This window comes from Sparus aurata, chromosome 9 (genome assembly GCF_900880675.1).
Source record: "Sparus aurata chromosome 9, fSpaAur1.1, whole genome shotgun sequence".
NCBI lineage: Eukaryota > Metazoa > Chordata > Actinopteri > Spariformes > Sparidae > Sparus > Sparus aurata.
Window position 1 is genome coordinate 23,352,677 of NC_044195.1, and position 23,703 is coordinate 23,376,379.

At 42.3% G+C, this 23,703-nt stretch overlaps 2 protein-coding genes across 2 annotated transcripts; both read right to left on the bottom strand.

Annotated features, from left to right (window-relative positions):
• Positions 1 to 1,329: 1,329 nt before the first annotated feature.
• tas2r201.1 (taste receptor, type 2, member 201, tandem duplicate 1) lies at positions 1,330 to 3,767 on the bottom strand. Its single transcript, XM_030428552.1, has 2 exons — positions 3,292 to 3,767; positions 1,330 to 2,411 (listed from the first exon to the last, which is right to left on the bottom strand). Exons 1-2 carry the CDS (start codon positions 3,665 to 3,667, stop codon positions 1,330 to 1,332), a joined length of 1,458 nt encoding a protein of 485 aa, XP_030284412.1. The 5' UTR covers positions 3,668 to 3,767.
• A 4,440-nt stretch (positions 3,768 to 8,207) lies between these two features.
• Positions 8,208 to 22,905, bottom strand: heg1 (heart development protein with EGF-like domains 1). The gene is made up of 15 exons (XM_030428553.1): positions 22,448 to 22,905; positions 14,849 to 15,190; positions 13,702 to 14,803; positions 12,969 to 13,468; positions 12,746 to 12,859; positions 12,522 to 12,644; positions 12,313 to 12,416; positions 12,152 to 12,207; positions 11,790 to 11,950; positions 11,346 to 11,480; positions 10,646 to 10,688; positions 10,512 to 10,549; positions 10,281 to 10,368; positions 9,941 to 10,118; positions 8,208 to 9,806 (listed from the first exon to the last, which is right to left on the bottom strand). The coding sequence occupies exons 1-15, from the start codon at positions 22,719 to 22,721 to the stop codon at positions 9,663 to 9,665; spliced, it is 3,402 nt and encodes a 1,133-aa protein (XP_030284413.1). The 5' UTR covers positions 22,722 to 22,905; the 3' UTR covers positions 8,208 to 9,662.
• Between the last annotated feature and the right edge of the window lie 798 nt (positions 22,906 to 23,703).

A 23,703-nucleotide genomic window follows, 5' to 3' on the forward strand; every position in this document is an offset into this window, starting at 1 on the left:
ATCCCACCTCCTCATCATTAATCTTTATATGTATGTGTATATATATATATGTGTGTGTGTGTGTGTGTGGTGTGTGTGTGTGTTTATGTCTCTTCATTAAGTGAGAGCAAAAAGTTACAAGGAATCCTGACCTAAATCTGACTCCAGGTGTTTTGGGGCACAGCTGCAGTCAGATACGATGCAGACGAGAAAGTAAGATAAAAACATATGTAGACTTCAACGAAAGGTGGAGCTTTTGTCATAGTATTTTTTCAAGTATGCAGGAGCGACACAGAAATCAGTTCAACTACAAAAAACGAGGTGGAGAAGTGTGCAGCAAACAAGTTATTAATGTTCACATACATGATAATGGTGGAAAGCAAACAACAAGTTTAGCCACAAGATTTACAAGAAGAAGAAGAAATCACCCAAATCCTAATTGAACAAATACATTTTTTCATTAGAACATATAAGTTAAAATCAACAGTTTTCCATTCACTGAACTCTGAATGATGCATTAGAAAAGCAGAACTCAAGCATTTACAGAGCTGAAACCCAAATGTATACAGTAAAACATAACTTGGTTGGTGTAAATAGGACCTACATCACACTTTTTAAATGAGCAAATGCAAAAAAGGATTAAAGGAAAAGTTCACCCAAGGAATAAAAATATCCACTTTAGCCCCCACCCCCCACAGCGTTCCAGCATTCTCCTAAACGACTGACTAAGATGCGGTCTTGTTTTGAAATGTAAAACAACCAAAAACAAAAAACATTTTTAAAAAATGGCTCCGTACAGCTCATCCAGCGTAATCGAGGTTTCTTAACTGCTTGAGTCCCCAGGGTGATTTAAATAGACGTTATTTACATCCTTTACAAAGCCAAAATCTTCACTGTTGCTGCTAATCTAAAAGTGTTATGGCACATGTAACTTCTTTTCAAATCGATTTTTGGATCTCTGTGCTTCCCAGATTGCCCTGGATTAACTTATTTTTTGTTGGTGTTTTTTTGGGGGGCGTGAATTTATCCTTTAAATAACATGAGACAAATACATACAACACACTTTTTTACAAGTTGACGTGAGGACATATGACACTAAAAAAGTACAGAATGCAACAACATCATAATTTTTGGGAAAATCTACACAATTTCTATCTCAGTCTTCCTGGTTTGAACATACCCCAGAATTGATGGTCATAAATTGTGTTGATACAAAAGCAGACGCACGTTAGAGTTTTACCTTTGAAACATAAAAAGCAGTTATTGTCTCTGAGCTGCTGCATTAGTATCATACACCTCGGGGACAGCTTGCATCTACGGTTTATAGATTTATTACAGCAGGCTCATTGATCAACCCTCTTGCTCTGACTGTTGTACTTTAGACGCTTTGCACCACTGAACCACTCTGAACCAGATGTCAGATGCTCGCTGCCTGAACACACCCTGACCAACTCCCATGTTGAACATACTGCACATCATGTACAAGTTGATCACAGTGAAATGGATTATTGTAAAGCCTGAATTATTTTCAGTAAAGATGTACTCAGTAAAATAGTTGCACACTGTCCACACAGAACAGAACATGTACAGGACTCCCTGCAGGAGGCCAGTGATGGCGACCCTCACCTGACTTCTGACCCGTGGACAGGTCAAGGGCTGCCCATTTGCAGCCATACGACACATGTGTTTGCACAGGTAGGCTACAGTAGAACAGCTAGACATCACCATAACACATAGGCAAACAATAAAGTGGGCCTTGAATGTGAAAAATGCAATGGCAAACATGCCTATTCGTGATTCAGTGGAAGGCTTTTGAACAGACAGCGTCTCGTTCACTGTGGAATTGTCAGCGAAGGTATCAACACCAAAATGAAGCGAATCCAGATAATCAAAAAGCCAAAGGCACATACCAAACAAACTGATAATTTTCTCAACAAACCAAACGCAGTAGATGATGGGTTTGATATTCTTCTTGATCCAGACAGAGAGGGCTCTCTGTGTAGGTACAATCTGGGTGTAGTAGAGGAAGTTCAGCCAAACGGAGGAGGTCATACTAGGGGACAAATTGCAGATAAAGACAACATTTGAGCCTATCAAGGCTCTGAAGTCGAGAGTGATCATAGAGTAAAAGACCACTAGAGCTGACATCATGAAAGTCATTGTACAGCAAATCAAGGTCCACAGGAGAAGCTTCAGAGGCTGCTTGATCCTCTGTCCGTGAAGTGGACGGACCATGCAAAAGATGAAAAATGCACAAGCCATAATGCTAAGCAAAGCAAAAGGCACATTGATCAGGCCAATGGTTTTAAAGTCCATTCTTAGTTTTGATTCAGATGAAGTCTCAGTACTGTTAAAATGGTCACTTTGCACTATTAAAGGCTGCAGATCAATCAGCGTGCTCCAGTCCTCCACCCCTGCTGAGCTTTTCTGTCCTTATTTTGAGAAGCACCTTCAGCCACACATCTTTGGGAGTGGATCCGGGAACCCCTTCCCATCCATCTTCATATGGTTTGTTGCTTCCATCTCAGTGTCCTCTTCCCCTCTAGTGCTCTCACGGACAAAACCTGTGAGGTATTCCAACTCTGTGCAATGTAGCAACTGAAGTATTTGCATCACACGCAAATCAGAACATGCAAATAGAGGACATCACTGTGAATTCCCACAGAAACAGGTATATATAGGTATATACAGCCATGTTTTTTTTTTCTAAGACAAGATAAGACAAAGTATGATCAGATCAGATATAACTTGTCTGATCCCAGAGGATTATTCTTAACTTAGTCAAATAAGTGAATATATATATATATATATATATATATATATATATATATATATATATATATATATATATATATATATATATATATATATATTACAAAAGTCATGACTTAAACTTTTTATCACATAATTATAACTTGTATCTAATATGTCCTATTTTATCTGATCATTTTGACCATTTTATCTAATTTTCATAAGTTTCTTTATCTCGTTATCTTGTTCTGTTATTTTAGATCTCATAATTGTCTTTTTTTTTAATCTAATATTTATGACTTATGTGATAATTAACACTTTTTAGCTCATAATTATGACTTACCATGGGAATGGATTCTATCATCCTCCTTAGTTTTTGTCTTATTTTTTACTTCAACTGACAGAAATGTGCTTCCATGCAACTAAAAGAGGGACATTTAGCATAAAGCATAACATTTCATGAGATAAACCTCTGTATAATGATTATTTCAAGCGATACCACATCATACACACATTACTCACAATGACTTCTGGTCAGAGTTAAAATATCAGATATTTCACCTGATGTCGACTGTCTGGTGCGTGTTTTCACACCATTTGCACCACACACTGCTTTGAGTGCCTTCCAGATGTTGGCTGCTCTTTGCCTGAACGTAGTCTGACCGATGCCCAAGTTGATCGTGGTGCCTGATATGTACAGTGAGGTGACCGTGAAAGAGATCTGACCGCTGATGATAATGTGGCTGGAGAACTTGTAGGTCAATGAATCAAAGAAATAGAACGTGCTGTAGAGGAAGTAGAGCAGTCCTTGAAAGATCCCACTGATGGTGACTCTAACCTGCCTTCGAATCCTCTGAGAGGAGATGGAGCCACCCTTTGACACACTTCTCACGTGTCTGTGCAGGTAGTGGGCCGTGGAAAAGCTAGAGAACATCATTATAAACAGACAGCCCAGGGTATGCAGTTTGATAACAAAGAAATTTACTTTGCTAATGAAGAAAAGTTTATCAGAGTGATATTCAGTCCATGTGCCGTTGATAACAGTGAGCCCTCTGTAGATTTCTTTCAGCATATTTGTGGCGTCAAAGAACAAAAAAAACACCACGTCAGAAAGCAGCACCATGTAGATGACCGACCTGATGTTCCTCTTTACCCAGATCAGAAGATCTCGCTGTGAAGGAACAATCTGGATGTAGTAGTAGAAGTTCAGCCAAACAGAAGACGACACGCTCAGATACACATAGAGCAGAAGAATCATCCATGAGACCAAAAACGCTACTCTTTCCTGTACCATTAATGCACCAAACGTTGTGGCAAATGAGACAAAATAAATAACTGAGCACCCAACAAGGCATTGCAGGAGGATCTTTAGTGGCTGTTTGAGCTTTTGTCCATCTTTCGGTAAGATCAAGCAACACGCGTAGAAGATGTTTGCAGTGAGATTGAAGATGACGAGAGGGGCGTTGATTAATAGGAAAGGCAGCTCAGCCAGAGTAACGATTTGACGGTCCATTGGTGGTTTAAAGAAGTCAAAATGTCACAAGGAAGTTGTGCCTCGATGTGTGTGCTCAGTTGTGTTCAGCCTGACTGTAAGAGAAGTGATAGGAAACAGGAAAATCAAAATGGTCCGAAAGTTGAATTATGTAAACTAGTGTTCCCACAAAGGAAGGACTATCAATGCGGCATGTTTCTGAGGTAGGCCCACAAATTACCTGCAACATACAGTATGTAAAATACAACAGGACAACACGGCGACGTCAGTCATTTACCTGCTGTGAACATAATACAGAGTGTGGTTACTATGACGACAACTGTTTGTTTGTTTGTTGGTTTAATGTGATCTCCATTAGTTGTATCCAAAGGTAAAATTATGACATCATAACCATTCACATACAGTACATGTGGCCTAACACTAACATGTCTCTGTGTTATACGCATCTCTACCTAAACGGAACAAAAGACCTCTGCCACAAGGTGCCGCAGCTGCTCAGAGCCGGCTGCCTCTGGAGGAGTGGGTCAGGTGCAGAGCCAGGCCTTCAGGAGGAATAAACACCTGGAGTCAAATCGGACTCTGCTCTGATACGGAGACATTAGCTGACAGGAGGAGAGCTCAGATACAATCATTTTCACTTCTGTGGTTGAAAAGTGGAAGTTCTTCACTGCTGTTTTTGTCAACCTGACTGCAGCAGCGATCTGTGGAGCTGACCTATGTTTTCAGGTGTTTATGTTCAGTAATGTTGACCGCTTACTGGAGCTGGAGGGGAAATGTGCTTTACTACACAAACAACATTACAGAGAGAAGAGGGGGGGAGAGGAGAGGGAGAACCAGAGACTCTGGTGAGGGTTGAATTCAGTGGTGACAGACAAAACCTGTGAGGTATTCCAACCCTGTGCAATGTAGTAATTTAGGTAGGCATATTTACATCACATGAAAATTAGAACATCTCAATAGAATAACTTTATGAATCAGCAAGGAAATTCTTGTGCCAGAGGTTGTTCAAAAATGACAGGAAGATAAAAATAAAAAAGCACAGAGCAGTAAATATAAAGTGTAAGAGGAGTACATAACATCAGTACCTGACAGAATGACAATAAAATGAGATACATATAGTAAAATATGTGAGCTAAAATCAAACCAAAATAGAGAAAGCAGTATTGGTAATGATACAGAGTTAAGATAAGTATGCGATCTAAAAATGGAAGCCCATTTCCATCAGTTAAAGAAAAGAAAATGCTTTTTTTTTTCAGATTGCCTCGATTTAAAAAATAAAAACAATCCTATTGTAGCTCATAATCAAGACATAAAAAATCAAAATTATGAGAAAAAAAGTAACAATTGTCAGATAGAAAGCTGAAATTATAAGATGAAAGTCTCATTTACGAGAACCAAAGTCTTAATGAAATGTTTTATAGTGAAAAAAATAATAATAATGGGATAAATCATATTTATGAGATTTATAGTATGCATTACTTGATAAAAAAAAAAAATCTGAATTATGAATTACAATTTTGACTTTTTTGATCTCTCAGATTATGACTTTGTGTTTATGTGATTACTCACAATGACTTCTGGTCACAGTTACAATATCAGATATTTCACCTGATGTCGACTGTCTGGTGCGTGTTTTCACCCCATTTGCACCACACACTGCTTTGAGTGCCTTCCAGACATCGGCTGCTCTTTGCCTGAACGTAGTCTGACCGATGCCCAAGTTGACCGTGGTGCCTGATATGTACAGCGAGGTGACCGTGAAAGAGATCTGACCACTGATGATAACATGGTTGGAGAACTGGCCGAAGAGTGAATCAAAGAAATAGTAAGTGCCGTAGAGGAAGTAGAGCAGTCCTTGAAAGATCCCACTGATGGTGACTCTAACCTGCCTTCGAATCCTCTGAGAGGAGATGGAGCCACCCTTTGACACACTTCTCACGTGTCTGTGCAGGTAGTGGGCTGTGGAAAAGCTAGAGAACGTCATCATGAACAGACAGCCCAGGGTATGCAGTTTGACAACATAGAAATTTACTTCGCTAATGAAGTAGAGTTCATCAGAGTAACCTTTAGTCCATGTGCTGTTAATAACAGTGAGCCCTCTGTAGATTTCATTCAGCGCATTTGTGGCACCACAGAACAAAAAAAACACCACGTCAGAAAGCAGCGCCGTGTAGATGACCGACCTGATGCTCCTCTTTATCCAGATCAGAAGAGCTCGCTGTGATGGAACAATCTGGATGTAGTAGTAGAAGTTCAGCCAAACAGAAGGCGTCATGCTCTGATGCACATAGAACAGCAGAATCATCGACGCCACAGAAGACCGTTCATGTTGGCCATCCTGTCCCTTTATGACACCACACGTTGAAGCCAAAGACACACAATAAATAATAGAGCACCAGGTGAGAATTTCCAGGAGGATCTTTAGAGGCTGTTTGAGCTTTCGTCCGTCTTTCGGAAAGATCAAGCAACACGCGTAGAAGATGTTTGCAGCGAGATTGAAGAAGATGAGAGGGCCGTTGACTAAGAGGAAAAACAGCTGAGCCAGATAAACGACCTGAGGCTCCATTGGAGGTTTAACGATGTCAAAATGTCACAAGCAGCGCTCCGTGGATTGTGCTCGTCCTTACACTGTCGGAGAACTGATAAGAAACCGATGTAAATGCCCCAGAGCAGTCAGATGCATACAGTCATTATGTAAACGACGGCGACCACAAAGAACGGAATACCAGTTTTGTTTCTGAGATCCACCTGAGCAGGCAATGTATAGAGAAAGTACACAGTGGTTGGTGACTGTTTGTCAGTTTTTGGGAGCCCCATTAGTTTCCTTGGCAACACCTACTCTATATTCAAATAAAATTCATAAAAACCAACAATGTTTGCACTCAGACTCCATACAGTAAACAAAGTTACGTTAACATTAAACCCAACAATACATTTACATCAAAACTATACATCCACATGTCTGTTTTCAGATGGTATCATTTGAAAATGTAGAAAAAAGACACAGTGACCATATTCACACAGCTGCCATTTTTCTCTGATGTCACACACTCTTGGCCGTTATGCTGCCAAGAGTGTGACATCAGTTTTAGACAGCAGGACAAATCGCACACATTGAACCTTTAAGAGGGGCTGGTAGGTGGATTTTTTTAACTTAACTGAGAGCTACGCTACCTGTTTCCAATCTTCATACTGGGCAAAGCGAATTGCTTCACAACTCCGGCTCCGCAGAGATGAGAGTGTCTTGTAGACCGCAACTAACAAAATAAGTTAGTGCAAGCTTTACACGGTCAACTGGAGCCTGGAGCTTTATCTTTAAGCATGCATTGGTTTGAGCCACTTGTTGCTTGTATAGCCAATGGCTTTACAACGACCTACAGGCGAGCAGCTTAAATGAACCAGAGAACATGTAAAACACTTTGTCCACAGAGGGAACATCCATGTAGAATATGTTTGTTTTATAAAACGAGGGTGCACCTTTGCATCTGTTGAATTCAGGACTGATTGCCACTGTTTAACATTAAGAAAACACCAGAAAGTTGTGTAGAGGGGACTCAAGGTGTCATCATTTCAGAAAGAAAAAACACAACTAGTGTAACAGTGTACGTTGTAATGACTCTTACTCAGCTGTAAATTTTGATTCATGATTTAATAGTATAACATAATATAAAACATGAAGTCAAAAACAAAATAAAACCTTGACACATTATCCACTTTTTAGCTTTTTTGCAGCGTTCAACGGCATAGTCTTCATCCCTGTGCAACCTTATAACATACGGAACTACGTGAATTATAACTTAGTCGGTGTCACCATCTAAATATGTTGTATTATCACATACTTATCTTAACTCCATGACAACCAAGCAAACTCCACTCACTGATGAAAACCTTGAGATGTGATTGAAAGCTCGATTTCTTTGAATTTAAAAATGATTGAAAATTTCAGTGCCAAGCAGTAGAGATCGTGTCAGAGAAAAAACGCTGAGCAATTTTGTATTTTTTTATTTAAATAAGCACGTCTGACTAAAACGCCAGAATCAACAGATCACATGAACACAAAAACAGAAAACATTCACATAAAAATAATACTCCATGTCAGAAAAAGAACAGCAAACTAATAATGATACATCTATACATTCAAACACTCATCGACAGTTATGATCCTTCTGGTATACAGATAATTATTCCTCACACACATTCACGCACCTCTAATACTTCAGACACACACTCACTAAGTCACACGCACATAAAAAAAACACACACACTTAAAGCCACAGGTTTATCCCTCTCACGCCTGTCAGTGTGTGTGTATGAGATGTCCACTGTGCTACACGTCGAGGACTCCGACATACGGGGGAATAAATAAAGGTTGGCATCAGAATTCAGAGTCGTTCCGCAGCTTCTTTTGGCATAAAACCGAACTTTGTGCATCATTCAGTGGTTTGTTCTTGTCCTTTTCATCAATACTTTATTCTCAGACTACTATCTAAGAAATAAACTGATTATTTTCTTATCACAGCAGTGGCATTTCATCCATACTTAAGCACTTAAAGGGAGACACTACAGGTAAAAAACAGTTGTTTTTTTTAAAGATTTTGGGCTACTTTGCTTCCATTAAATGTCTTCTTGCAGAAAGAAAACATCAAAAAAATACATTTTAAGCCAAATTTCAGTGCATATGTAATTGGATAATATAGCAAATATCAGATTTTTTCTCTTTTTTCCCACCCTAATCACCTGTTGCATCTCCCCTTAAAAGGACCATTTCAGTGTTTTTGCATGTTCTAGTCTATTAGCTACACACTAAATAAGATTTACATTACTGCTGTTTGTTTGTTTTATTTATTTTAAATGTGTTTTTCCTACATTCTTAAATGTCACATTCTGTGAATTAACAAAGGGGCATCATATCTTGAATGCATTACTGCAGTCCAGATTCTTCAAGGAAATCTGCACTACATTACCAGGCAGCAACAACATACATAGCCGGCAGATGTGATGTTTACCAACATGGGTCGACTACCGCGAGCAAGTGTCTGCAAATTGTTTTTCATCGCGTGGCGAAGTAAATGAAAATCAGTGGCTCCCTGGAAAGGCTGGAAAAACACATTAAGCAAGTCTTTAACGCGACAGCAGCAGTGTGATGTGTGAGCTGAAGTAAATGACCCAGAACATGCAAAAACACCTAAATGGCTATACAAGAACAGGAGACGTCTCTCAGGAGACATTTTACTTGCAAAAAATGTGCACTTTGGTAACATGCACACATGCACACACACACACACACACACACACACATTTACATGGTGTGCATCCCCGAGTGCAGATGGGCTCTCAGAAACAGTGTGGCTCACACATTAGCATCACCGTGACATGTCACAGTCGTCAGTGTATGCTAAGTTTCTGTGTTTGTGTGTGTTTTGAGTTCAAAGTGGGGCGGTTAGAAGTAGTCTCTTCTTCGTGAGTCGTCGCTGATGAAGGAGGGGTTCCACTGGGCGGGGTAGATGCATGAGTGGCGAGAACCCGGCAGGCCTGTGAATGGATACAGTCCGTTTCTCTCCAGGTCTGAGTTACGTAACGCAGGCTGAGGGGAGGGACAGAAAAATGCACAGGACATAGTTAATATGCAGATTCTTCTGGTATCAAAAAACATACAACAAAAAAGTCTTAAATTGAAACGAAGGCTTCAAATGAAAATTCTATTGTTGGTGTCCTTACAGAGTAGTAAATATCGGTCATCTGCAGCAGGTTCTTGGTGCTGCCGTTCTCTTGCATCTCTATGGTCTCCCGGCCCCACTCCATGGATATGCGGTTACTTTTAGGGAAGTCTGCGTACGGGGACATCTGCAGGTCTCCACTCTTGAAGATGATCTTGTTGATGTCATTCTTGTCTTTCCTTTGAGGTCAAACAGTTTGTAAAAGATTAACTTTTGGTAATTTGGCTGAACTAATCCTTTTAGTTACTCTTTAAATATTCAACCAACAGATAATTACACTTGTTTTTAAATCATCAACTTGAAAATACAGCGGTGCGCAGCAGATTACTGCACCGTCTTACTTGCAGCAGGTGACGATGAGAGCGATGATGAGGATGAGGAGCAGCGCGCCCCCTGCAGGTGACACCACGACTGCAATCAGCTTGTAAACTGCAACATCAAATAACAGCGTGTCAAATGCTAAACTTTACAAAACGTATGCAGAGATCACAAAAGCAGATTTCTCGACTTGGATTTAGAAAAAACATCTTCGTTACATTTTGTGTGTTCAGGGTTTTTTTCGAGCCACTTACAATTTCCACACTGGAATCCTCCGAATCCAAACATGCACCTAAAAGGGTAGAAGCAGATTCTGTGTTGAGAACGTGGCCTTACATCTTTCAGTGTAACTGGATTCACAGTGTGACGGAACGATGGTTGAACTTACTGAACGCAGGTGCCGTTTTCCAGTTTGTAGCCATCCCCACATTCTGAAACAAGAAATGATGATCAGAAAATGTTCAGTTAAACGTTTTGGTATGTTCGTACGTCTTGGAGTTCACAATTCAGTGTTGTTTTACTGATAGTCAATAGCCTTGATTTCACCAATATTCACATTAAATTTGGAGTAATATACTTTTTCCTCTTGTTTTTGTCCAGGAACCTTAAAAAATGAAGAAGGGGAAACAAACTAAAACCCAACATATCTACGTCATATGACTCGAATGATTAAAAAGACACATTTCAGAGAGTAGGTTAACCACTGATTTCTTTGGGGGATTTTTTGACAGGGCTAAATCATATTTATCTTCATTATCTTCATTATCTTCCTGATAATGTCAAATCTTAATGTTTTAAGTAGGCTAACTAGACACTAACAGTATTATACATTTTGTATACATGCATGCTAAACAATCATGAAGACATAGGCATAATTTCTTACATTATTATTACCCATCAAAATTATAACTTCATCAGTTTTATAATTATATAATCACTTTTTCGATCAGGTTAAAGGCACATTTTATTACAACTTCGTTGTTATTACATTTTATGTACATTATTGTGTGCTACAATATAATTTATATTATATTTAGCTGTTCAGATGAGAAAGCACCCATTGTGTCTAACAGGACAGACCCGCATACCTAAGCAGGACAGGTCGTCTGGGTTATGTTTGTAGTATCCTTGAAGACACTGGCACTGGGCGGTGCCGCTGCTGTCGGTGCAGGTGGAGCGCTCCGTGTCACACGGAGTCTTCTGGGCCACGCACAGACTTTCAACTGAAAACAAAATGTGCACACAATAAATCAGGATTATGACGACACAAGAATCCATCATGACTTCATAAAACCGCTGCTGTATATGTGAGCTCATCTGTAGGATCCCCTGTAGAAGTTTCAGTGATGTGACGCTGCACCGTGTACTAAAGTCCCGAGGAAGAAGCTATTTGTGGCTAAACTGTGCCCTCTGGTGGCTGCAAACATGTTCACAGCTGCTTTGGGTAGCCCTGTCCTCAGCCACAGTAAAAGTAGTAAAAACAGGATTGAATATGGTTCAAACGAGCTGAAGTTCATTATGATTATAATTACCGTGATAGGTGAGCTGGTGGTGCAGCACCAGCCGGCAGTGGGCCAGTGAGGAGCTGCAGTTGCTGAGAGACATCTGGATGCTGTTGTAGACCTCAGCACTCGTCACGTCCGTGGAAATGGAAAACATGTTGACGGCTGAGATACGAACCCCGTCCTCTCCTCTGTGGAGAGACATCAGCGGAGGTCATAACAGAGGTCTACGATAGATTTAACAATCCTGAGGTCTAATAATTCAGATCTCGTCTACATTTTACAATCTGACATGGTCGATTTTTTAGAGAGAGAACCACTTTTTCCTTTTTGAGATTTTGAAAGTATAACAACAAAACACAGAAGATGGTTCAGCAATGGCAAGAACTTACTTAGTACTCAGCATGGAGCGGCTGTAACCTTGGAGGACGGACAACGAAGCGTTGAGCTGAGGTTGAGACAGGAAGAGAGTGCGTGTCAGATATAACAGACATGAACCCAATGGAGATTTTCTCAGAAATCTGATGGTTCGGTGATGCGGACTGCCTCTCACCAGCTTAATGATCTCTCTCTGGATCTCGTGCATGGTGGTGCTCTTGAAGACGACAGGGTCATGTGGCAGTCTGTTCACACTGAATGTTCCCAGAAACGTCTTTGCTACAGAGGGGAACAAAGAAATTAATCATGAAAAAAGCTTTTGAATAAGTAGTAAATTATCATAATCTATTATTAAATGATTGTTTTGTATTAAGAGGGTTTCACCTCGGGTGCAGGTGCGCCCGTCCTCCAGGTCGAAGCCGAGCGGACATTCGCAGCTGAAGGAGCCTCGCGTGTTCACACACGTGGATCCGACCGGACAGGGGTCCTTCTCACACTCATCCACATCTGCACAGGTGTTATAATACTAGATTATAGAAGACTGAACCTATGAACGTGAACACTCATTTTGAACCCATCAAATAGTCAGGAAGAGAAGAGAAGCTCACCATGGCTGCAGTTCGGTCCTGTCCATGCCTGCTGACAGTGGCAGGTGTACTGATGCTCTTCCTCGCTCACACACATCCCTCCGTTCATGCAAGGGTTTGACACACAGGGGTTTCCTGTAGGTCAGAGAGGAGAACAGCCATTTTAACAGCTGTAAACATAGCTGTAAAAACTGCATGTCAAGGATGGTCGGTTAAAAACGGAGGAAGAGTGTAAACCACTCACTTGGTGGTGGCAGTGGTGGTGGTGCCTTGGTGGATCTGACGTCAGTGGGTGTTGTGCTCACCACCAGCTCTGTAGTCCCTCTGTCAGCCTGTTTCCCGATGGTGTGCGGAGCCTCTGTACTCTTAGTCGTGGGGCTTTGGGTGTAGGTGGTGTTGATGTGCCGGCTCTGAGCTGTGGTGACTCTCAGAGTGACGGAACTTGTTTCTCTTTGCAGGGTGGTGACTGTTGTGGGGTTATCCATCCCGGTTGAGGGCCCCTGGGTTTGGCTCGATGATTCACGGTGAGTTGGGTGCGTCGCATTGGTATGCGGGGCCAGGGTGGGGGCTGTAGTGGAGTGCATAGTGTATGAGATGGTGGCATCGGTAGGTGACTCGGAAGCTGAGCCGCTGATGGTGCTGCTGAACCTGGGGGATGAGGTTGCAGGTGAGGGTGATGTGGTAGTCGTGTTGGGGGTGGTGGAGGCAGTGGCTTTGAAAGTGTTTTCCTCTGTTATATGGGGTCTGTTGAAAAAAAAAAGGACATTAATAAACATTTTCCTCCTTATATACACTCATGCGCCTCGGGACTGAAATAACAACTGTAGTGTAGTGTATAAACAGAATATGAGTTTTCTATTAAACAATACTTATAAATAATAATAGCATATTGTGCAACAAACAAATATCTCTCCTTGAACAATTATCCTGTTACTTATTTAATCGTAAGTTAAGCCCAAACTTTAATAAAAAAATACCTTTCTGTGGCAGCGACAGGTGTGGTGGTGAGGGGGACGTCATGAACCCACGCTGGAGTGTCTGTTAGAGAGTCATCCAGTTTAGGTGTGCTGCTGCTGACGGTTGGGGGTCCTGTGGTCAGACCGAAACCCGAGCTTTGTTCACTCGTCTGGGATGAATCCCCCTCAGTGCCCTGCTGGTTCTGAGTGCTGGAGCTGTGGACTCCAGTGAAGGACTCAGTGGAGGTTCCAACACTAGAGCCCGACTCCTGCTCCGTCCCTGAAACGTTTGCAGGACCTTCTGCGGGAGAGGTGACCGGAGGTGTGGAGGAAACCGATGCTTCAAATTGGTCGGTGCTGGGCTCTGTCACTCCGAAAGGTGGTGTCGAGTCGGGAGTCTCTTCTGAAGTGGAGGTGTGGTGATGCTGGGTGGCGTTAGGTTGTCCGTTTAAACTTTGGGTTCCTCTGGACGCCTCTGGGCTCCCAGTCTCTGAGAAGGAGTGGGTCATGTGATGGTCTGTTGTGTCCCCCCTGTCTGTCCTGGTGGACGGGGCACTGCGGGTGTAGTCCTCAGTCTCTGTAGCCCCGGCAGAAAAACCCAAGGTAGAGGGGTGGGAACTGGAGTCCTCTGTAAAGGCAGAGGAGGTGCTGTTGCTGGAAGAGGAGGTGACAGACAGCAGGGTCCTCTCCCCAGCTCGGGTGATGGTGGTGGAAGTGTAGGTGCTGTCGGTGTGGACGGCTGTGTGGGACATCGAGGATGAAGCGTCTCCTTGTCGTAAGGTGGTGCTGACCTGGGGCGTTTTGGCCTTTTCGGTCAACATCCTGGAAGTAGCCTCCCTTGACACAGCGGGGGAGGCGTCTGACACCTGGTCTGTCTTAACAAAGTCCTTCCAGTCCCTGCTACTGCTGCTGCTGCTACTGCTGCTGCCTGCACTGGTGCTGCTGCCTGCACTGGTGCTGCTACTGCTGCTACTGCTGCTGCTGCCGCCACTGGTGCTGCTGCTGGTGCCGCCGCCGCTGGTGCCGCCGCTGCTGGTGGTGCCGCCGCTGGTGCTGCTGCTGGTGCCGCCGCTGCTGGTGCCGCTGCTGGTGCTGCCGCTGGTGCTGCCACTGGTGCTGCTGCCTGCACTGGTGCTGCTACTGCTGCTACTGCTGTTGCTGCCGCCACTGGTGCTGCTGCTGGTGCCGCCGCCGCTGGTGCCGCCGCTGCTGGTGCTGCCGCTGGTGGTGCCGCCGCTGGTGCTGCTGCTGGTGCCGCTGCTGCTGGTGCCGCTGCTGGTGCTGCCGCTGGTGCTGCCACTGGTGCTGCTGGTGCTGCTGTGGGTGCTGCTGCTGCTGCCGCCACCACTAGTGCTGCTGGTGATGCTGTGGGTGCTGCTGCTGCTGCTGGTGGTGGTGGTAGCCTCAGTGGTGGCTACAACAAGGGTGGAGATGAGTGGCTCAGTAGACAGACTTACAGCTTCTAGTGACCTGCTGCTTGTTTCTGTGAATGTTTGTGTCTGCTCAGTGTCTGCGGAAAGAGACAAAGATCATATTCAACAACTTTGACACTAACAACATCCTCTTTCTTTTTTATTTCACTATATTATAGCTTTTTTTGTGATACCAAACAACAGCGAGGATTGCAACACAAGGCTGTCTCCTGGTGTTACAGATGGAACAATTTGGTGATTAATCAATCAGCTGTTTGACAGAAAATCCTTAAGTTGTTATCAAACAAAAAGTTGTTATCAAGCAAAAATACCAAGAAGAATGCCAAGACTTCTCAAATGTGGCCATAGCTGCTGCTTTTTTTTTTCTGTAATAATTTAGATTTTCAACACTTTGTTGGACATATCAAGTCAGGCAATGGGAACTTAACAGTTTTCCGAGACTTTACAGACTAAACAATAATTCTTTGAAAAGAAAATTGAAAAGTAAAAAAAAAAACTGGCATACTAATAAAAAATGAAAACATTGTAATCAACCCTAAAAGACAGATGGATTATCAAAACAATTGTTAGTTTTAGCCCTTTGCAGTGTGTTGACTCTGGACTCCACTTCCACTTGATCATTTCAGAAAATAAACTTTATTTTAATTATAGTGGTAATAGTAGAATAGTAGAACACTTAAATGAGTCACATATCACAAACATTTTAACTCAGTTAAAGGGGAACTATGTGGTTTTGGAGAAGAAATTAAAATTCAGGAATACTTATTCTTACCATAATTGAATAAAGAACACTGTTTGGAGCTAAAAAGGTGGCAGTGTCCGCCACATATAAACATAGTAAAACAGAATGAAATGAAAATATCAGTCAATGAGGATTTTTCTCTTCTTACCCAAAACCACATAGTGCACCTTTAAGACCTTCATGGAGTTTTTGCATCTTTGGGGCAGTAGAAGTGAGAACTCTCCTGAGTTCCTTTGGAGTGTTACAAACAGAAATAAACTACATTTTAAATGTTCTACTTTGTAGAGAAATAAAATACACCTTCTGTAAAACATTCCCCATGTCAGCTAACTTAAAATTACAGACACACTGTAGCTGACTTCCAGCTGTGGCCACCAGAGGGGGCTCACCAGGCCGCGTCATGCCTCTGTGCACTACATTAAGGAGAGAGATACTTGACAGAAGTGCTGGTCCTTGCTGCAGAGGCAATGATTTTGGGTGGGGAACAATTGGCAGCCCGGTTCGTCTACTCTAACAAAGGAATGAGGTCCTAAAAATGGTGGTGACTGTCTCCTTTGGGACTGGGCCATTTCCTTCCTAAAGCTGAGCGAGCACAAGGCACCGCCAGCACGACCGTCATAATGGATCTGGGTGTGTGTTCATGTTCAGTGTCTGTGGAGAGGGGTTTTTTTTTAGCCTGGCAACAAAACTGTTGTAAAGTCATAAAAAAACACCCAAACATTACCACAACTGAAGTGTCAGAAAAGCATGTAGCGGCAGAATAGGGATTGTTGCTTTGCTGCTATTTCTCTGCAGTTTTAGCCTTTGTCAGTAGGGACAGAGAGATCAACTTAGGGATGTTGGAATTACATAAGACAGCCAGGCAAAGTGTCAATAAAGCTGAATTTTTATATCAACTATCTACTTTAAAGCTACATAAGCTGATTTTTTTTATGAAACTTTGCAGTGGAGCAAGTTTATAAAATGGATACATCACATTTAAAGTTGATCTTTTTTGCAAAAAATTTTCTTTCGGGATTGTTTTACAGAAAAAGATGCTTTGGTTACTTCAAGTGTTGTTTTAGCGGACTGATGTTTATTGATAAACTGTAAAATAACCGTTTGTAAGAAGTAGGGTTGCATGATGTCAGGCTAATAAAAAAAAAGTCTTCACAGCTATGGAATACCAAATAAACCCTGTTTGCTCACTACATCTTAGCCACAGGTGTGCATATACTACAGGTTGGCAATTTATTTCATTAAATACGAAAATGTTGGTTTCTATTATTGAGTCAGGTAATTATCAGTTATTGTATCAGCTGTAAAAAATCGTGCATCCCTTGTCAAAAGTGTTTCATAACCACAATCGAGGTTTCATCGCATAAGCTGTGTGTTTATTGGTTGATATTGTATCAACATTGGTTTCCATTACATATCAGGCTATATTGTACATAATGACGAACAATGGGTCACACAAGCATTCATTCTGACCACCCGACTAATCTAAAAGTCCGATACATAGTCTCTCTTTTGGCTTTGTTATGTTGACTAGCTAGCCGCTAACTTTGTTTCACCGTCGTTTGAGGGTCGGGTTGACAGTAGCTCTGTTTTAGGTGGGTGATATGTCCAAAATCTTCAATCAAGGCACATGTTATGATTCAGCAGCTGTTCTGCAAATTCAATGCAGAAATGGCTCCAGATAACTGTCCTGCCTCACATTAGACATCACTTGATTTAAAAACGAAAGACAAGAAAAGCAAAACAATGATTTCAAGCAAAGGATCCTTCAGTTTCACTCTCCTCCTCCATGTTTTCCTTTCATTCTCTTCTTCCGCAGCAAACCAGCTCAGAGGTAGGCCAACATTACCGACAAGAAACCATTGCTCTCACCTCATAGGGCTGCTGCCGGAATCACAATACCTTGCAAGGCAGCTGGATTTGCGAGGCCATGTATAAATCCAACCCTGATCTGCAGACACATTCTCTGGCTAAACTGAACATATAAGGTATGCAGGCCGTTTGTGGAGCTGATGTCCAGTGGAGTATAGCCGAGACGATGAGCTTCAGTTTGTGTCCTCAGCAAGCACAGAGCTGTGAATCTTTAACATTTTATGTGTAACATGGGTAAGTTAACATCTACAGGAAGCCAGATAAAGTTACTAAGCAACCACCAACTGTTAGCTCAATGCAGACAAAGTAATTTCCTGTGTAAAGGCATTTTTGTCTAACAAAATATTGTATGACACATTTCTGTATAAAAGTAAGAGAGGATTTCTGGGGGACACACTACTTTTGCACTGCCCTCACGCCCGGTGTAGCCTGCTGACATCGATCACAGTGGAACTGAGGGTTGCAGCAGCCGCCCCACCAACAAACCACATGTGTTACGTGTTCAGTGAAGCCAGCCTACTGCCAAATCTGTTCCAGCGGACACATTTTCTGCTGTCACATGGTAAATACACCTGGGTACTGCGGCTTGAAAGGGCGCCGCGAGAGCTGCTTCGAAGTTGAGCAAAGTTGCAGTAAAACCAAAACAAGGAGCCGAAAGATGCTATAATGCACCGTAGAGCTGAGGGTAAGTGCAATAATTCACTGTAAAATCGACACAACAAGGGACGCAAAGTCACATGACCCAATATAATATACATATAAGCATTAATGAGTGCAGCTTCAAATGGGCATCAAAAGGGCTGAACAGAATATATTGAACCGTCAGCTGGGCACCAAGTCTGTGTGAGGTCTTTCTCTGACCAAAAGGATTTTTCTCTGCCTATCACTTTTCTGACAGCTTCTTATCTGGCTGGTCTCCAGAAGCCCGGCACTGGAACAACAGCAGTCCACCGAGGACGAGTGTCGGTCTTTGAAAAAGAAAAAAAGCATCCTGACAGCCCACACGTAGCGACCAGCAGCCACCAACCAAAACCAAAGGAGGGGAGAGTTCAGCGGCAGAACAGCCGGTCCACAGGGAGTCTGTGGGGAGAACTGGGCCACTCTCTCTCTCCCTTTCTCTCACTTCCTCTGCATGTGTCTCTCTCATTATTTCATTTTCTCTCTCTCGGCGCAGTCCGGGCAACAGAACTCAGACTGGAACGTGGTGTTGGCAACAAGTGGCGGACACTCCCAGATTCTCTGCAGTTTTATCTCTCGGCTCTCGTGTGTTAACGCGGCTGTCGTGTTTTCACATCTGCTGCACTTCACAAACTCTGCGGTCTGCATATCAACTTGGGCAAGTGCAGCAGGGTTTAGCACAACAATGAGCGTGGACGACTGGTATGACGTAGCAGTGTTGTGAACTGAATGGTTGGTGTTTGCCTGCCAACAGATCACATACTGACAGCTCATCTGTTACCTGGAATGTTTTACTTTATCCGGTGACCAAATGTTGAGCTGCGTTTTAGGTCGCAGCTCAGTTTGTGGGTTCGTCACCAGATGACTGTGGGCTGAAGAGCTAGGTCCGCCACAGGAAAGGTGAGAAGAGAGGAAAGTGAATCATTTCCATGTCGTCATAACTAAGTTTCTAGCCCTCACGTTGTTTCTGTGGAACTATACCCGGACAGCTCCTGGTCTTAAATCAAGCAGCACGACTGAGTTTACGCATAAATCTCAGTTTTTAGGCTGGGATGATACGTAATATGTATATATACACCTCAATGTTTTGAAGTCATTCATAAATGCAAGGAGGGGGCAACAAAATCAAACATCATCATACTTTTCACCACATTCCTCGATACCTATGTTGTGACAATATGTTAGGGGGGTTACTGGTGCTTTCACAAAATATTAAAACAATGACATGTTTGATTAATAATCCATAATGTGGATACGATCACTTGGATAACAATATAATGATATCCAAAATCCAAGACTATAAACAGCCTCATATCACGGCAATGTTATATTGTTGCTGTAAAATCCAACCCGAGTGTAGTATATGAAACATTACATGAGGAGAGATCTGCACATATATTTTATATATCTTAATGATTACATACACTGTATTTTTTTATCAACCCTATTAGACTAAAATGTTTTATTTTCTGGACTGTGGTTTTAAAAGGGCAGTTTTCAAGTTCAATTTCATCGAGACGGATGCTGATTTAAAGGCTCACACTAGTGTTGTGTGTAGTTTTCAGGGGCTATATTTAATTTTGCCAAACATTTAATCTTATTTACAATGTTCTGAAGGCATCATGAACAACTAAATATATTGGTCTTACTTCACAAAGTACACTTCAGTGTGTGTCTCCCACTTTTATGTGCAGTACAGGGATGATGCTGCTTAAATAAAAAACGAAAGATAAGCGTATTGTCCCAGCCTCAATAAGAACTGTAGAAATAATGGTAATATAATGCCGGTAATAACAGGAGTATCTGACAGCAGTTGCATGGAACTATTCTCAGCTTAAAAAAGAGGAAGCAAAACTTTAATAAACGTCTAATGCTCTCCGTTCAGCCTTTATCAAAGTGTAATGCTAAATGGTAGAAGAGCTTTCCACAATGTCTTTGTTTGCACCCTCAGAACTTCAACCTCTCTTTCCTCCCTCTGGCTGGAGTTTGAGTTCAGAGGGATTTTGCTTCCAGCACAGTGCAGCGCTGTAACGAAAACCCTCTGAGGGATCAAATCATTAGCAGATCCCTGTTGGCTCTCTGATCAGTTGAAGCCCTTGATTCTTCTTCTGTTACCTCTTTGACTGCATTCAGTTTATACCGCAGTGTCACATGTGAAGTTGTGACTGTGGCTTTTACCTCAAATGACAAAGGCTTTCTTCTTTTCAGGGTTTAGGGTGTGATTAACGCTGGGCCTTATGCACAGCAGAAGTGAGAAGCTGTACGCAGTTCAGATGTGGTTTCTTTCCACCACGTGGACCAAATGTACGTCTTTTTTTAACTCAAAGGATCCCAATCCCTCTGTGATACGCCTGCTTCTCTCCATGTGCTCATATCTCATTTATTGCTATTCATTCATAAAAGCTTTGTTTTCATACACGGATTGAGCTCATCAAAGGACTCTAGTGAACTTGACTGTCCCACATGCTGCACATGTGATAAGATGCTCTGAGTAACACTGCTGTCTTTGAAAAGTACAGGTTTAATTGATGGACACAAGGTATGATTCACCTTAACAACACCTGTATTAGCTGGGGAACAAATGTCACGAGCTTTTGTTGCAACTACTCCACTCAAATTCTAACAGGAAGCCAGTCAAAGTGTCAAAAGAGCGAGGACGCTTATCAGATTTGATATCTAGATCAAGACGGGAGTCGTACACTATCAGTATGAAGAGGTGGGGCAAATTTCTATTCCACACATCAAAGTTAAATAATAGCGAGCAACAGAGTGTTTTCTCTATTTACCAATTAGTTGTTTTCTCTATAAAATGTCAGAAAATGGTAAAAATGTTGATCAATGTTTCCCAAAGCCCAAGATGACCTCCTCAAATGTCTTTTGTCCACATCAGAAATTCACCTTACTTAGTGATGTCAAAAGTAGCCAAAAATCATACTTGAGTAAAAGTAAAGATTTCATGTTCAAATATTACGTTGGTGAAAGTGAAAGTCAACCGCATGAACAGTGCTTGAGTAAAAGTGTTTGGTATGACCTGTATTTAAGAATCAAAAGTTATTTTCTGGCAATAAATGAACTTAAGTATCAAAAGTTCAAAGAAAAGTAACTTATACGCATATTTACCTGTCTGTATATACTTTATACTAGGGTTCGATGGATTATCGACTATTAGATCTGATATTCATTAGTTTTCTGATTATTGGAATCATTGTTTTTTCAATCGTATTGCTCATGAAATAAATAAATGTTGTCAAGGAACGTGAAAATATTCACATTTCAGAAGATTGTTCAGAGAATGTTGGAAAATGACTCAAACTGATTAATCGATCATAGATTGACTTGTATATTTGTTCTTCTCCAAGCAAATATGTCAAAAGTCAAGTTAAAGTATTTCCTTATTTTCTCAGTCTTGATACTAAACTGAGTTTTTAAAGACGCATTACGTAAGAATTGGCCACCTGTCAATCTATACTGCAAACAAGTAGGGGGCAGCACACCACCGGAGTAACTGCTGACTGCAGCTTCTATGGGTTAGCCGGTTAGCTCAGTTAGCTGTGCAGGCAGCAGTTCAGACTTGGAGCTGGGAGACAGGCTCCGGCAAAAACTCTTACCTATTGCACCTTCTAACTGGGGCCTTGGGGCTTACCTTTCACAATTATTAGGGCAGACGATAAATAAATTAATTGAGGAAATAATAAACGGATTAATCTATAATTGCAATAATTGTTAGTGACAGCCCCAACAGAACGATGCACTTGTTACATGACTCTGCCTATGCTGCATATCATTTGGCTGAATTATGAAGGAGCAGCTTAAGTCATTCTTTTTAATTTGTGGATACAGAAAGTGTTAATTAAAAGATGATACAGAAATTACCGAAATGAAGGAGATGAAATAAGCTTTGCTGCTGGATTTCTATTGTATCCTCCAGCTGTAACTCACTTTAATGGGGTTTAAATTAAAAGCAGGAGCCTTTTTCATTACAAACTTAAGCAACATTCGGGGTGAAGTTTCACTTCCCCGCAGGCCTCAGTGACAGAGATCTTACCGGAGCGTCCAGCGGCAGCAGTGTGTGTCTCAGCAGTGTGTTTGAGCAGGATGTTCCTCTGTGATGGTGATAAACTCTCGCTGGAGGATGAAGTTGAAGTTGCATTGCTGTCCATGTCGCCGAGTTCATCTGTGGCGGTGGAAGAGTGAAGTCCCGCCGTCACCGAATCCGTGCTGTTGTGACTGGGGGTCCCTGCCCCGAGGGGCCCCGGTAGACCCAGCAGGAGCACCGACAGAGACAAACCGAGGACGTGATTCAAGAACCACGTTTCCATGATTTTCAAGACCCCAAAACGGTCGCCGATAGTTTCCGTAAAGTCGAGTAGAGGCCGGGGAGTCTCCCGGGGACACCATGGGAGGAGCGCTCCGGCGTTTACTGAAGTTTCATAAGAATTAGATGAAATCCTGGTGCAGTCCGGAGGAGGTCCGCTGCTCGGACGGCGGGGAACGGAAGATAACAGAGCCGAGGCAGCAGCCTGTTATCACGGCGGAGGAGCCCGGGCTCCTCCTCCTCCTCCTCCTGCACACACACACACACACACACACACACACACACTATGGTGGTGCTCACATTGTCCTGTTATTCAACCCGGTGGCTGTCTCTGCTGCCTTCAGGTGTTATCGGAAGCCTTAAAGTTTATACGACAAATCAAACAAACAGCTCTTCACTTCACTGATTCTCCTGCTCTAAACGACCTGGCAACCCTGCAGGCTAAAATTAAGGATTGTTTAAAGGTGCAGAGTGTAAGTTTCTGCCACCTGTCAGATTCATACTGCAAACTAATGGGGGGCAGCACATCACCAGAGTGACTGACTACTAACTGCTGCTAACTGTAGCTAGTGTTAGCTCAGTTAGTTCAGTTAGCTGCGGCCAAGCCCCCAGGAAGTGGGTTGGGGGTGTGAAGCCAAATCTTTCGTAGCAGGTTGTGAAAAGGCGGGAAAATGTTTTTGAGCATCACAGCCAACGCAAAATGACTCGTTTCACTGTCAGAATTTGAGCCATCTGGTCCAATAACATTTGGACAGTATAGATTACATTACCGCATAAGCTCATAATTAAAAAGCTAGCACAGTGTTGAAGTTGTGCACCTTCTGCAGACAGGCTGCGCTAACACATTTAGCGAGGCAGCTACGGTGAAGATTCCGGCTCTAAAAAAGTAAATAAATGAATAAATAAATAAATAAATTTGGGTTCTGTAGACTTGGACTACTACAGACGAGCTGTATGGAGCTTTTTTTCCATTTTAAAACACGTCC